General features: G+C 51.3%; 5 protein-coding genes across 5 annotated transcripts; 3 read left to right on the forward strand and 2 right to left on the reverse strand.

Annotated features, from left to right (window-relative positions):
* Nucleotides 1-606: 606 nt before the first annotated feature.
* On the forward strand, nucleotides 607-2,154 carry N0V89_004925 (uncharacterized protein; the record flags this gene model as incomplete). Its single annotated transcript, XM_056213706.1, has 3 exons — nucleotides 607-612; nucleotides 761-768; nucleotides 834-2,154. 3 exons carry the CDS (start codon nucleotides 607-609, stop codon nucleotides 2,152-2,154), a joined length of 1,335 nt encoding a protein of 444 aa, XP_056070973.1.
* A 215-nt stretch (nucleotides 2,155-2,369) lies between these two features.
* AQY1_4 (Aquaporin-1) lies at nucleotides 2,370-3,548 on the reverse strand (the record flags this gene model as incomplete). Its single annotated transcript, XM_056213707.1, has 4 exons — nucleotides 2,370-2,610; nucleotides 2,668-2,765; nucleotides 2,831-3,001; nucleotides 3,084-3,548. The coding sequence occupies 4 exons, from the start codon at nucleotides 3,546-3,548 to the stop codon at nucleotides 2,370-2,372; spliced, it is 975 nt and encodes a 324-aa protein (XP_056070974.1).
* Nucleotides 3,549-4,097: 549 nt separating this feature from the next.
* On the reverse strand, nucleotides 4,098-6,860 carry N0V89_004927 (uncharacterized protein; the record flags this gene model as incomplete). Its single annotated transcript, XM_056213708.1, has 1 exon — nucleotides 4,098-6,860. The coding sequence occupies one exon, from the start codon at nucleotides 6,858-6,860 to the stop codon at nucleotides 4,098-4,100; it is 2,763 nt and encodes a 920-aa protein (XP_056070975.1).
* A 1,008-nt stretch (nucleotides 6,861-7,868) lies between these two features.
* Nucleotides 7,869-9,449, forward strand: N0V89_004928 (uncharacterized protein; the record flags this gene model as incomplete). Its single annotated transcript, XM_056213709.1, has 3 exons — nucleotides 7,869-7,930; nucleotides 7,987-8,423; nucleotides 8,476-9,449. The coding sequence occupies 3 exons, from the start codon at nucleotides 7,869-7,871 to the stop codon at nucleotides 9,447-9,449; spliced, it is 1,473 nt and encodes a 490-aa protein (XP_056070976.1).
* Nucleotides 9,450-10,901: 1,452 nt separating this feature from the next.
* Nucleotides 10,902-11,972, forward strand: N0V89_004929 (uncharacterized protein; the record flags this gene model as incomplete). Its single annotated transcript, XM_056213710.1, has 3 exons — nucleotides 10,902-11,012; nucleotides 11,075-11,657; nucleotides 11,710-11,972. 3 exons carry the CDS (start codon nucleotides 10,902-10,904, stop codon nucleotides 11,970-11,972), a joined length of 957 nt encoding a protein of 318 aa, XP_056070977.1.
* Nucleotides 11,973-12,587: the final 615 nt, after the last annotated feature.

Here is a 12,587-nt window from a genome sequence, read left to right on the forward strand (position 1 = left end):
AGCTGCTTGCATGATCTCCAAGTTCAATAACATATTTGATCAAACTTCAAAGTATGAGGAGTCGATCATCAGCCGAAAAGGCAATACGATAACGTGAACTCGGACCATGTTGGCATGATCGAAGCTACGGTTACAACTTGTATGTAGTTTTAATCTATTCACCCTTGTCAGTGCTTATCTATCTTCTTATCGTTTATCGTCGAACACGCGCGATTGCCAACCGTCGGATGGCCTACCCAGAAAACGCTTTTAAGATGCAATGTCTGCTGGCAAAGGCTCGATTACGGTCCTGTTTGTGAAAGCTACATCCTCAGCGGCTAGCAACGGAGTGTACGATTATCACTCCCTGTACTGATGATTATAGACGAAGACGAAAAGTTCGATGAATTGTCCATCTTGGACAGCCAAATTGGTAACTGATTTGATGTTGGGTTGGGTAACACATTCTTTTGAGATCGGGTTAGTGAGGATCTTCTTGTGTACCGCGAAAGCATTATGAATGCAGACAGACCTCGCGAACAGATTGAATTAGGATAGAGAACCATGAACTTAGAATCAAATACGACCTCATCACTGCAACCAGTAACGGCGCTGATGTAAGTACCTATGGTAGTGAGTGTTCGATAGCCGTACACAAAGTAAAGTGCACAGCTACCGGTACCCCGCTCTGGGAGCTAAGCGCTACCTAGGCAAGCTCGGCTGTACCTGCCGCAAATGGAAACACCTATAAGTGGGGGCTCTCCCCCGATAAATACTCGAGGCCTACTGGTATGCTCCACCGGTCATCTTTCTTATCTTCTGGCATTCTATTCCCCCTCAGTTCTTTGTTACAGGAATTCGTTTTTGGACAACATGCCATTATCTCCAGAACTCACCGCGTCCATCACCGACGCAGTTGCCAAAAACTTCAACAACGAGCTCGCATTCATTCAAAAAGTGATCCAATATGGCGGCCAGCGAGGAGAGGAAACAGCGATTCAAGAAGAAATTTTCAACCAGTACACCTCACGGGGCTACGCGACTACCAAGCTTAACATGGACCCAGATGCGTTATCAAAACACCCAGGCGCCGGTAAGATAAGCGCAAAGCATTCAAAAGCACCGGTGGTGATAGGCGTTCTCGAGCCAAAGTCATCAGCAGCCGGCGGAAAGAGTTTGATATTGAATGGCCACATCGACGTCGTGCCCACCGGACCGGAAGAACTCTGGACGCACCACCCATATTCTGGCATCGTAGAGGGAGACTGGCTGTACGGTCGGGGCGGTGCTGATATGCGTGCTGGAAATGTAGCTAATATGTTCGCATTGGATGCGCTCCGCAGCATTGGCAAAAGACCAGCTTCCAAAGTCATCATCGAGTCTGTCCCGGAGGAAGAGTCGACTGGCAATGGCACCATGGCCACACATATTGCAGGCTACACGGCGGATGCGGTATTGGTGCCAGAACCGACGAACGAACAGTTGGTGCGCGCCAACGTGGGAGTCATCTGGTTCCAGATCGCAGTTGCTGGACGGCCAGTACACGTCCTCAAGGCTACCGAGGGATCAAACGCGATCGAATCAATATGGAAGATTGTGGGTGGCTTGAAAGAGCTCGAGAAAGAGATGAATGAGCAGAAGAAGGGCAGACTCCATTTCGAAGAGCTCGAGCATCCGATCAATCTTAATGTGGCCATGATTGAGGGTGGAGATTGGGCGAGTTCGGTCCCAGCTTGGTGCAAGATTGACTGCCGGGTTGCGCTTTTCCCCGGTGTGCGTGCCGAAGACGTTGCGGCTCAAATCGAACAAGCCGTTCAGAAGATGGCAACTACTGACTCTTTTCTCCGCGACGCACCACCCAAGATCACCTGGAACGGGTTCTTTGCAGAAGGTTATGTCCTGGAACCGGGCAGCCAGGCTGAGGATGTCTTGGGTGTCGCACACAAGCAAGCAACGGGTACCAATCTCGAAAGCATCACAATGCCAGCATACCTCGATACAAGAATCTTCTCACTGTTCCAGAAGATACCTGCGCTATGTTATGGACCGATTGGTGAAAGTTTACATGGGTTTGACGAGCGCGTAAGTGTGAGTAGCATTCAAAGGGTTACTACTGCCATTGCGTTGTTTATTGCGGAGTGGTGCGGATTAGAAGACGCGGATGCAACTACGTAAGTCGGTAATCTATACCGTGTTACAAACCTTATCATGTAACTGTATACCTGGAACTTCTGTACTTCGTCCTTCCAATATATTCAGCTCGTCAAATGTAATATCTATCGATCCCTATGGGTCAGATCGCTGCAGTACCGAATACCCAAGATGCTGTTCAGCGAACATAGATGAACGCGATGTTGAACGAGGAATGGCTTGACATTAAAAATATCGGATCAAGCCCTGTCCTTGACCATGATAATTTGCTCCCCAACGTGACTCTGGTATTCATCGATATCAGGAGAAACGGTCCAGTACTCCAGCTTCCTGATCAGTAGGTAGAACGCTACAGCCAGCAGCGCTCCCAGACCAGGCCCAACCCAGTAGATCCAGTGGTAGGCCGGGAATGAACCTTGAACTACGCATATGGCGAAGGAGCGTGCGGGATTGAGGGACGCGCCGGTATATGATTGACCCCTGTGATTGCGGTTAGTGTAATGGGGACACCGCTGGAAGACATCTGAGGTGACCTACGCAAGCACACAAGCGAACACTGCTAAACCAATACCGACAGGCGCGATGAATGTTGCTTTGTGCTTTTCCGTTGCTAACATGAAGATGGCGAGGACGACCTAGGTGCGTGGCAAGTTGTTTAGTTGAAGAGAAATGGGCACACCTTGGAGAAGCTGCGACGTACCTGCGTCGTCAGAAACATCTCAATGAACACACCTTGCGTGATACTTGTCTGCTCTCCCAGCTCCGTCGCCGGTAAGCTCCCAGGCGGCAACAAGCCATATGCAATAGCAGCAGCAACAATGCTTGCCACCATCTGTGTGACGATGCACAGTACTCCACGCACAGGGTCGACCTAAAACAAAGCGTCAAGTCAACTCCCGTTTTCCCAAAGTGCTTCTTCCTCTAACCATAGCCAGGAAGTAAAACCAACTCACCGCCCGAATGATCATCATCGCCGCACTAACCGCCGGATTAAATAGCCCACCACTAATCCTAAAGAAAGCCCACGCATTCACGATAGTACTCAGCCCCCACACAAGCGCGATGTACAAACCCTTAGCAGGATCCGCGGTGACCGATCCGCCCCCCAACTGCTCTTTCTTCGCTGCATCGTTGTTCATGACGCTGTTTCCCACGATGCCGATGAACAGGAAGAGGAAGGTGCCCACAAACTCTGACAGAATAGCGATGGCATGGTTCTTGACGGGCTGTGGTACGTTCTCTGTGAATTGATCCAGCATGTAGACGCGGCCGCGCGAGGTCGTGAGCGAGAGTTTCTGTTCGCGATTTACGCCGACGGGAACGTTATGGAGGCGACTGAGGCGCCGGCGGAAGAAACCGCAGGGAATGTTGTCGTCTTCGTTTTGTCGAGACTCGGGATCGCCATGCTGGCTGCTCATTGTGGTGGGGGCGGTATCGTAATATTGCTAGCGCAGACACCTTACGACGTAGGCAGATTTGAAAGGTGGGAATGGGAGCAATGGGCGTTGGAGCCTGCCCGGGTGCTCTCTGCGCGAGCGAATTATTGTTTACCGCCATGACAGTTATAAGGGAAATTATTTGCCGAAGGGTTGGAAATTACATGCGCTGGATGTGCGTAATTGTTCGATCATCAGGGTCCACTTGTAACTCAGTATCCTAGTTGAACGACACCAACGACTTCCAGACATCAGCATCACTACTGGAATAAAGCACCACACGAGGACTGGTCACAATGATATTTTAGAACAATTGAAAAACATCTTAGTCAATTTGTGCCTTGAGTAGACTGTTGATTGGCCGAATTGCTTTCAGCCAGGGTTGAGACTATCCCTTTATGTGTCAGTCGCTAAGGCATGAAGAACATGCTCACGGTAACGCCAAGAATGTACCAGTGCCGCGTGTGTCGCTTTTCTCGTTAATCTTATCGATTTCGTGGCTGCGATGTTTCTACCAATTCCTTACGTGTTTCAAGGGTTCAGGTGCAAATAGTAACGTCCAGCTTTCAAGGCGATCCGCGAGCCTGTCTCAGATGCTCCGTCATCAGTTCTTCCTTCTCGTATTCGACGAATGGACACGGAACTGGAGTCACTTGGTAGCAACAGGAAACCTGTAGTGCTAGTCGGCACCGTAACCTTCATCCTCACATCACATCCCTCTTCATCCCTCTCATACTCAATCTCAATCTTCCCATACGGACACTCCACACTTCCCTCCACATGTTTGAACTCGCTCTTCAACGGCGGTTTTACAGTCCACGTCTTGTACGCCTCAGTCTCCGGCTTCAGCCCCAACACAGCGTTATAGAACCATTCGTAGATGGTTCCCAACATATCGTGGCTTTTACTCCGGCATGCGTCTTGCCAGAATTCGTTCAGCGTGGTTTCCCCTTGCCGGATGAACCTCATGTAGCTTGGATGCTCTTCCTGACGTGCCATCTCCAGAACAATGTCGGGACGATCGACGTCCGCAAGTGTGTTCCACAAGTATTTCAGCCCGATTTCGCCGGCTTGGATGCGGTTTCCTGCGTCTGCGCAGTCGGCGAGGAAAGCGCGCTGCACGTCGGCAACGTGTTCGCGCGGCACGAGATCGAATTGTAGCGCGAAAGCTTGGGCGACCATGTTGCGGTCTTGTTTTCCGGGTTCGTCTCTTGATGTGTAAAATGCGTAGGGGTGCAGCGTTTTGTCCGTCACAAGAAGGCGCTCGTTGTACACGGCGTAGATACGGTCTGCCCATTCGCGGAAGCGCCTCTCATCCTCCGACCTACCCAACTCGTGTGCCATGCGTTGAATGTTGCGCAGGCAGCGGTAGTAGATTGCGGTCTCGATGTTGGCTTGATTGTTTCCGAAGGCGATGTCACGACCCCAATCACCGAGGCCGTGTTCAACCAATCCACCGTCGCGCTCCTTCGTACGGATGTACTCCATGTACCGCACGCATGGTTCGAACAGCTTCTCGAACGTTTGGGTAGAGCCGTAGTAGAAGCGTAAGATTTCCGGTAGCAGTGCCACCGCGCCGCCCCAGGTGATGGTGTCATGTAAAGGACCGCACATGTAACGTATCTCTGGAGCCATAGTCGGGCAAAGGCCGTTCGGCTCCTGGGCATCTACGATATCATCAAGGATCTTAGTGTATAGCGACTCCATATCCCGGATGTACTGGGTAGACGGTGCGAGCAGGTGCGTTACCTCCAGCCAGCCAAATTTCTCTATCTGCGGACAGTCGGTATGATAGCTGAACAGATTACTGACGAACGACCAATAGCACATCTTTATCAGCGCGTTGACATCTTCCTTGTCAGTCTTGACATATCCGAGTCGTCTTGCCGCTGATGAGACATGCCGGCTGGTGAGAGAATGCACGACTGGCAGACTTTTGCCTTCCTCAAGTGAGACGCCCTCAACTTGAATGTATCGTGCTGCGGTGAAACAAAAGTCTGGTTCCCAGATCTCGACGCCACTTCCCGCGAGTGTGAACTTGCAAAAGACGCCATGTTCGAACTGCTTGAATAGAGGATCTGGCATGAATACCTTGCCATCATCGCCAACAGTTTCGGAGAAGCGGACAATGACTTCAGAGCCAGCGGGACCACTGACTTCAATTTTTATCATAGTTGTCATGTTCTGGCCGAAGTCAAACGTTGCTAGGCTAGACTCAAGCTGTTTTTGTGAGATGGGTTCGAAGGTCTCATGCAGGACAACAGGAGGCTGGTTCTGGTATTTTAATTTACCGCGAGGGCCAGTGACAGGCGTTGCGTTCTTCCACTGGCCATCTTCTCGAAAGCCGGGGGTATCCCATCCCGTTGGGTATGCCCGCAGGTCTTTGGTCTCGGACGAGTATATGTTCGCTAACGTGGTTGCGCTCTTCCTCAACCTCCAATCCGGGCCCGTTGTGATAGTATCGCGTCGTCCGTCTTCATAGAAGAGGTGTATCTCAGCGAAGAAGGATAATTCGTTGCCGTACCTGACATACGTGTTGTCCTCGTAACACGGCCAGAAGAACCGGTCGTCACCTTGATCACCAGCATAGAATCCGTTGCCAACATGAGCGCCCAGCACGTTCTCGCCCTCTTTCAACATATCTGAAACATCATAAGCGACAAATTGCACGGTCCGGTGGTAGTTCGTCCATCCTGGATCCAAAACGTGGCCATGCGCCGCCTTCGGGTCCCCATTACAAACGAAGTTAAAATGACCCAGTCCAGAAGCAAACACAATCGCTCTGGACGGTTTTTGAGCGAGATGGAGAGCTTTACGCATGTACAGAGGCTTATCGCCGTTGTCTCCGATCCATACGCCCTTCCATCTGTTCTGCTCGTCCTCGAACCAACTGCGGAATATTAAGCTCGTATGAGGCATGTAGGTCTGATTCATGCTGTATGGAGGTAACAATCCGCTCGATCGTGGATACGCAGTGAAGAACTCGTTCGGTGAGCTTTGAGAGGTCTGCTCATCTTGGTCCCATACGGTTACGCGCCAATAGTGAAACGACGCTGATAGAAAACCGCCGTCAGGTGCGCAAAGTACGTTGCGTTGCTGGTCGCTATCGACTTTACCCGAGTCCCAGAGTGCATGCTCAAAGTTACTAGATGTGGATAGCTCAACGCGATAGGCCGTTTGTTGCGCATCCTCTAGATCAGATTGAAGAACCCAGTAGAAGCGTAACTTATCGGAATCGATGCCAAGAGTTTCGTGGAAGGAGTGGATGCCACAGCGTGTAATCCCAAACGCCATATCGTAATCTTGTGTTGTGTGCCTCGACAGGGCACCGCCACAGGGTTATAGATGAATATCGCTCTATTTGAAAGTGAGCCTTCGCTATTGCAGAAAAGAGTTCTTCGACGGAATGGTCTGTGATGCCGACAACGACTTTTCAACGCGTAAACAAAGGTTCGATTACGTATACCAGCAAAGCGATGGTTATCACCGATGAATGCGAGACAAGAGGTCGAAACGGACAGGATCCTGCGATCGGAACGAGGGCCTGAGCGAACAGACACTGTCGCCAAGCTTGGGAACCTAGATGGAGGATGCTTGTGCGTCGGTTACAAAGGCTGTCTGAGGTACTTTCGGGGTGTGCTTGCGCGAGGTTCCCCACTTGTCGTGGACGAGCCCAACCCAGATGCATATCGGGAGGCTAGCACTTCCGCTTCGGAGGACTGTCAATGGGACACATGCTGCCGCTCACGATGATTTTGCACCTGAAACTTTCGAACTGAGACCAGTGTCACCTGCTATAAAATGGCAGCCATGGACATACATATGGTAGAGGCTCGTCCCCCATACATGCGAGCTTGCTGTGATTGCTGTGATGCCTAGTGAAGGGAGCGCCAACGATCGATTCCGAAACCGTTAATAAGCTTGTCATAGATGTACTCTATCGGGTTTTCCGAAATGTCGTCCAGGATGCCGACGCCCAGGACCGTGAAGTGGAGAAGTCGTACCGGAGCTGGGCCGAGGCTACTGCTACATTGAGCCTAGCGTCGGCCAGTGCTCCCCACCGTTCCATCGTAGTTCCCAGCTAGCAACACATCCCCAGACTTTCCATACCTGCCCATGGGGATACCATGATGATGGGGCCAAGATCGATGCATGCCACCGTATGTCTCAGCCCTCGCACTCGGGGTGTTTGCCCCCGAAGCAAGGGCCTAGACCTTCCTCTTGAATGATTGACTGTCAGTACATATTCATTCTTCTACCCTGCACAGTCAAGCAACGACAGGATCTATCTCGCATCGAACCATGGGTCTTGGAATCACGGTCCTTTCGTCTGCCTTCCTGGCAACAGGAGGCTTCCTGTTCGGGTGTGTAACCATAGCACCGCAGTAGCCACTGAAGTAATGCTAATCTGTGTATCAAGCTATGATTCCGGTATCATCACGTCGACGATCGCCCTTCCTACGTTCAAGGCACACTTCAACTCTCCTTCTGACACCGTTACGGGAGGCATTGTGTCTGCCTTCCAAGGCGGTGCGATCGCTGGTACGATATTCAACATGCTTTTCGCAGACAAGCTCGGTCGTCGCTGGACCATCTTCGTCGGCTCGCTCATTTCGGTGTTTGGCAGTGCTCTCCAAGCTGGTGCAGTCAACATGGCTATGCTCATCGTAGGCCGCTTCATTGGTGGTGTTGCGGTCGGTCAGCTCACTTCGACAATTCCAATGTACGCTGGCGAGTTATCAGAGGCCAAGTATCGTGGTATCTTATCAGGTTTACTGCAATGGATGTTGAGCTGGGGGTTTCTCGTTGCACAATGGCTGGGATATGGTTGTCAATTTAACTCGGGAGAGTTCTCGTGTACGTGGCTCATGCTATGTTCCATCCTACTGCTGGCTGACAAACCCATTAGGGCGCTTCCCTCTTGCCTTCCAAATCGTTCCCGGTCTTGTTCTTATCTGTGGCATTTTCTTCCTGCAAGAGAGTCCGCGTTGGCTTATGGAGAAAGATCGTCACGAAGAAGCACTAGCCTCTCTAAAAGTTCTTCGCAAAGGCATCGACGAGGAGATCATCGACCTCGAGTTCCGCGAGATTCGCGATGTCATCGTCGCCGATCGCGCTCTAGGAAACATCACTTGGACATCCATCATCACCAAAACGTCCTGGCGTAAGCGTCTCCTACTCGGTTGTGGTGTGCAAGCTTTTGGTCCCCTTTCTGGCATCAACGTAATTAACTATTACGGCCCTCGCATCTACAGCATTCTTGGAATATCGGCTCGTGAGTCGCTTATGATAGTCGGAATCAGCGGTGCTCTTTCCATTGTATGGTGCACCATCGGCCTAGGCCTAGTCGACAAGTTCGGTCGTATCAAACCTCTGATCATCTCTGCAGCGGGTCTGGCTGCTGCCCTACTCGTCAATGCGGTGCAAGGACAGTACTTCAACCCTTCCAACGGCGCTCAGTTACGGAGTATGGTTGCTATGAACTTCTTGTTCAGCTTCTTCTACACCCCTCTCGGCATCATATCTTGGGTATACCCAGCAGAGATCTTCCCCCTGGAGATTCGAGCGCGAGGCAACGCCATCACCACCTTTACGAATTGGACTGTCAACCTCATCTTTGCCCAGTTCTCACCACAGGCCCTGACCTCGATTGAGTTCAAGTACTTCTACGTTTTCTTTTGCTTTAACATCATTGCCCTCTTGTGCTACTGGTTCTTCTACCCCGAAACCAAGGGCAAGACATTGGAGCAAATGGATGAGCTGTTTGGAGATCAGCTTGTTCCGCATGCGATGCAGGATCCAGCTGCTGCAGCCGCCGCCATGGAAAAGGACGAAAAGCTGCACACTGAGGTACACGCTTCTCGCGTCGGCTCAGTCGCCTAGGCAAAGAGACGGGCAAGTTTGGACACTGCCAACCCCGTGATGTATCGAACTCCGTAACTCGAAGGGGGCAAAGATAGTCATAATACTCCTGAGACCAACAATTGCATTGGATTTTGGTGCAACGCGTGCGCCTGATTAAGTGAAGAAATTTTATGACATACTACACTGAAGTCTCCACGGCTATATAATTAATTGATGACTTTGAGCTTGTATTGTAAAGCGAGTCATCCTAGGCTACGCTATTAGATACTAAGCTTACAGCTTAATTATCTAACGTCCCAACATAGGGAGCTAAGGATCTGGCACCATGAAGTTCAGACATAAGCCATGAACGGGATGGCAAGCCACATAGTACTTGGTACTCGATCTGGCGATGGAACCCGTGACGAGTACAATGGCCCTCAGCATCTTACCGCCGGCGGGCAGCACACCCCTGGCCTTGCGCGCCTGCCGGTGTTGTGCTGTTGAGTTCTCCGTACGAGTACCATATATTTGAGGGGGTCGTCAGCGAACACCAGGCCAACGACGAGGAACGCGTCGGTGTATTTGCGGGACTCGCGCTCCTAATGATAGGGAGGATTGCGAGCGTCGAACCATCCTTTGGCGCATCTCGGCGAGGGGCGTACTTCGGTCGACTTTTTCCCGTTGGTGAGTCGCACAGATTGTCTGTAGCTGTGCGCGGCTGGGGACGTTCACAGCAAGTTTCGAAAGCAACTCGTTCTGCGCAATTTTTTTGCGGGGTCTAGCACCGGATCAGGTGCTTCGGTGGCGATGCTCTGGCTGATGGCCTCTCCAGGTGCTTCGCTGTGGTACTAAGCTTACAGCTTAATTATTTAACGTCCCAATATAGGGAGCTAATAATTTGGCATTATAAAGTTCAGTTTTTTGTGTCGCATACTGTGATGTATTCTCTCGATCAAGCCCCACCTGTATGCAGAAAGCGAAGGGAAGATGTTGGCTGCCTTCGTAGTTTTGGCCCGCAGTACATTTTTTGGAGTTCTCATGTGTAGAACGGCGGAAGAAGATTTGGGTTGAGAGGAAGAGAAGTGGAGTACTTCAAGGTTGGCACGACTACGGGTCGCGAGGACAGCGAAGAATACGAGGATGACAGCGCCAAGGGTTGCTTACACTGGTGATTACTGAAAGGATACCCGCTGCCAAGATGTCCGCCCACTGAACGTACCTCCTAAACGTCTGGATAGATGTCTTGGTGTTCGTGTTTCGCCCTTTGCCAAGCAGATGGGTCGTGAGCGGGGTGGGGTGGATTGCGGTGTTCCATTGTGCGTACGAGTAGCTTGGCGTAGGTTTGTAAGGTAAGCAGCCGCTACGGTTAAAGCAAGTTGTTGCTCGTAGGGCTAGCTTGGGGTATAAGTATATGGAGTCAATGACTTTGAAGAGCACATCAAGAAATTGAATCGTCGCAAGTACATGACAATCCATCAACCACACAAAATGACGTCCTTCACAGTAGCAGTCGCTGGCGGCACCGGCGGCATTGGTCGCAACATCGTCAACGGCCTTGTGCAGCAGGGGAAGCACGAGATCTTGATACTCAGTAGGAAAGTGCGTCACACAGCCTTCTCACCTCGTCTTCCTACACAGCCAATATATACTAACCCGGCCAGTCATCCACGTTGGAAATAGGATCTACTTCCATCCGCACCATCGCAACAGACTACAGCAACATCGACGGCATGAAAACCATCCTCAAAGCCAACAACATCACCATCATAATATCCGCCCTCATCCTCGCCTCCCCCGAAGGCAGCCAAGCCCAACTCAACCTCATCTCCGCCGCCGCTCAATCCGGCATCGTCAAAAAGTTTCTCCCCAGCGAATACGGCATCCACTACACCGAAGAAATCGTCTCCTTCCACCCCGCCGCACGCTACTGGCTCGATGCCGCGGACGCCCTGCGCAAGTCAAACATGCAGTTCACCCGCGTGATATTCGGCTGGACGCTGGACCACTACGGCCTGCCTCGGGTGCACAGCTACATGAAGCCATTCAAGTACGTACTTGATTTCGATAATCGCAAGGCTGCGATCCCGGGGGATGGAGAACAGCCGGTGAGTTTCCTGCATACGGCGGATCTGGCGAGGTATATTGGGGCGCTGTTGGAGGAGGACGATTGGCCTGAGCTTAGTGCTTTTGTGGCGGATACGCTTTCTTGGAAGGAGTTTGTTGGGATTGCGGAGAAGGTGACTGGTAAGTCTTTCCGGCCTGTCGTTTCCTTAGTGTGGTGACTGAAGGTGCGTAGGCGCTAAGTGGGAGGTTAAGTACGACTCTGTTACTACGCTGGAGAAGGGCGAGGCGACGATTCTGCCCCAGCTGGAGGGCGCGCCTACGGAGGCGGATTATCCTGGGATGCGCGCGATGATTAGTGAGTTCGGCTTGATGGCTGTGAGGGGCGTGTTGGATGTCAGTCGTCTCGGGGTCAGGAATGAAGAGTTTCCGCAGATCAAGCCGATGGGTGTAGAGGAGGTTGTGGAGAAGGCTTGGGGGAAGGGGCCTGGTGCTTAGACGACGGCCTAATGGTCTGTCTCCAACGACGACTTTGGTACTCCTTGTGATGAAGTCGGGTAACGAGCGTCCGGCAGAATGGCCGCATACGACTTGTCTGTGCAGAGGACCCCATGATCACGAATGATCGTTGGTTTTCGTACTTTCGGCATTTCTATTGTACGTCAATACGATGCATGTGAAGAGCTAGAAACGATGACACACGGATCCGACTTTATAAATAATTAATGCGATGACTGTGGCTGAGAATTTTATGAGGGTTTTGACGACTTTGAAGTGGTTGTTTCCCACGTTTCTGCTCGGTAGCGAACAGCATTACCCATGGATAAGGGTGCTCTGAAATAAATGTGATTTGGACGCGAACACGAGTCTTGTTGCTGTAAGATTTGGTCCAATAGGTGGGTTCCCCGGACCTGGCCTTTGTTCAAGGGGGCTATAGAAAAGCAACGGTCTGTAATTAGTCAGTTCCCCGGACTTTCCAATCAACGAAGTGGCGTCCAGGCATGTCCTAACCCAAGATACTCGTGCATGTCGTCTCTCAAAGGAGACATTCTCGTCTTGTTGAAGACCGAAATACCTAGCCCCTATCAACCTTTTACGATGTTCCGATTATCT

The sequence above is a fragment of the Didymosphaeria variabile genome, assembly GCF_027946475.1.
Source record: "Didymosphaeria variabile strain IMI 356815 chromosome Unknown scaffold_4, whole genome shotgun sequence".
In the NCBI taxonomy this organism is placed as follows: Eukaryota; Fungi; Ascomycota; class Dothideomycetes; order Pleosporales; family Didymosphaeriaceae; genus Didymosphaeria; species Didymosphaeria variabile.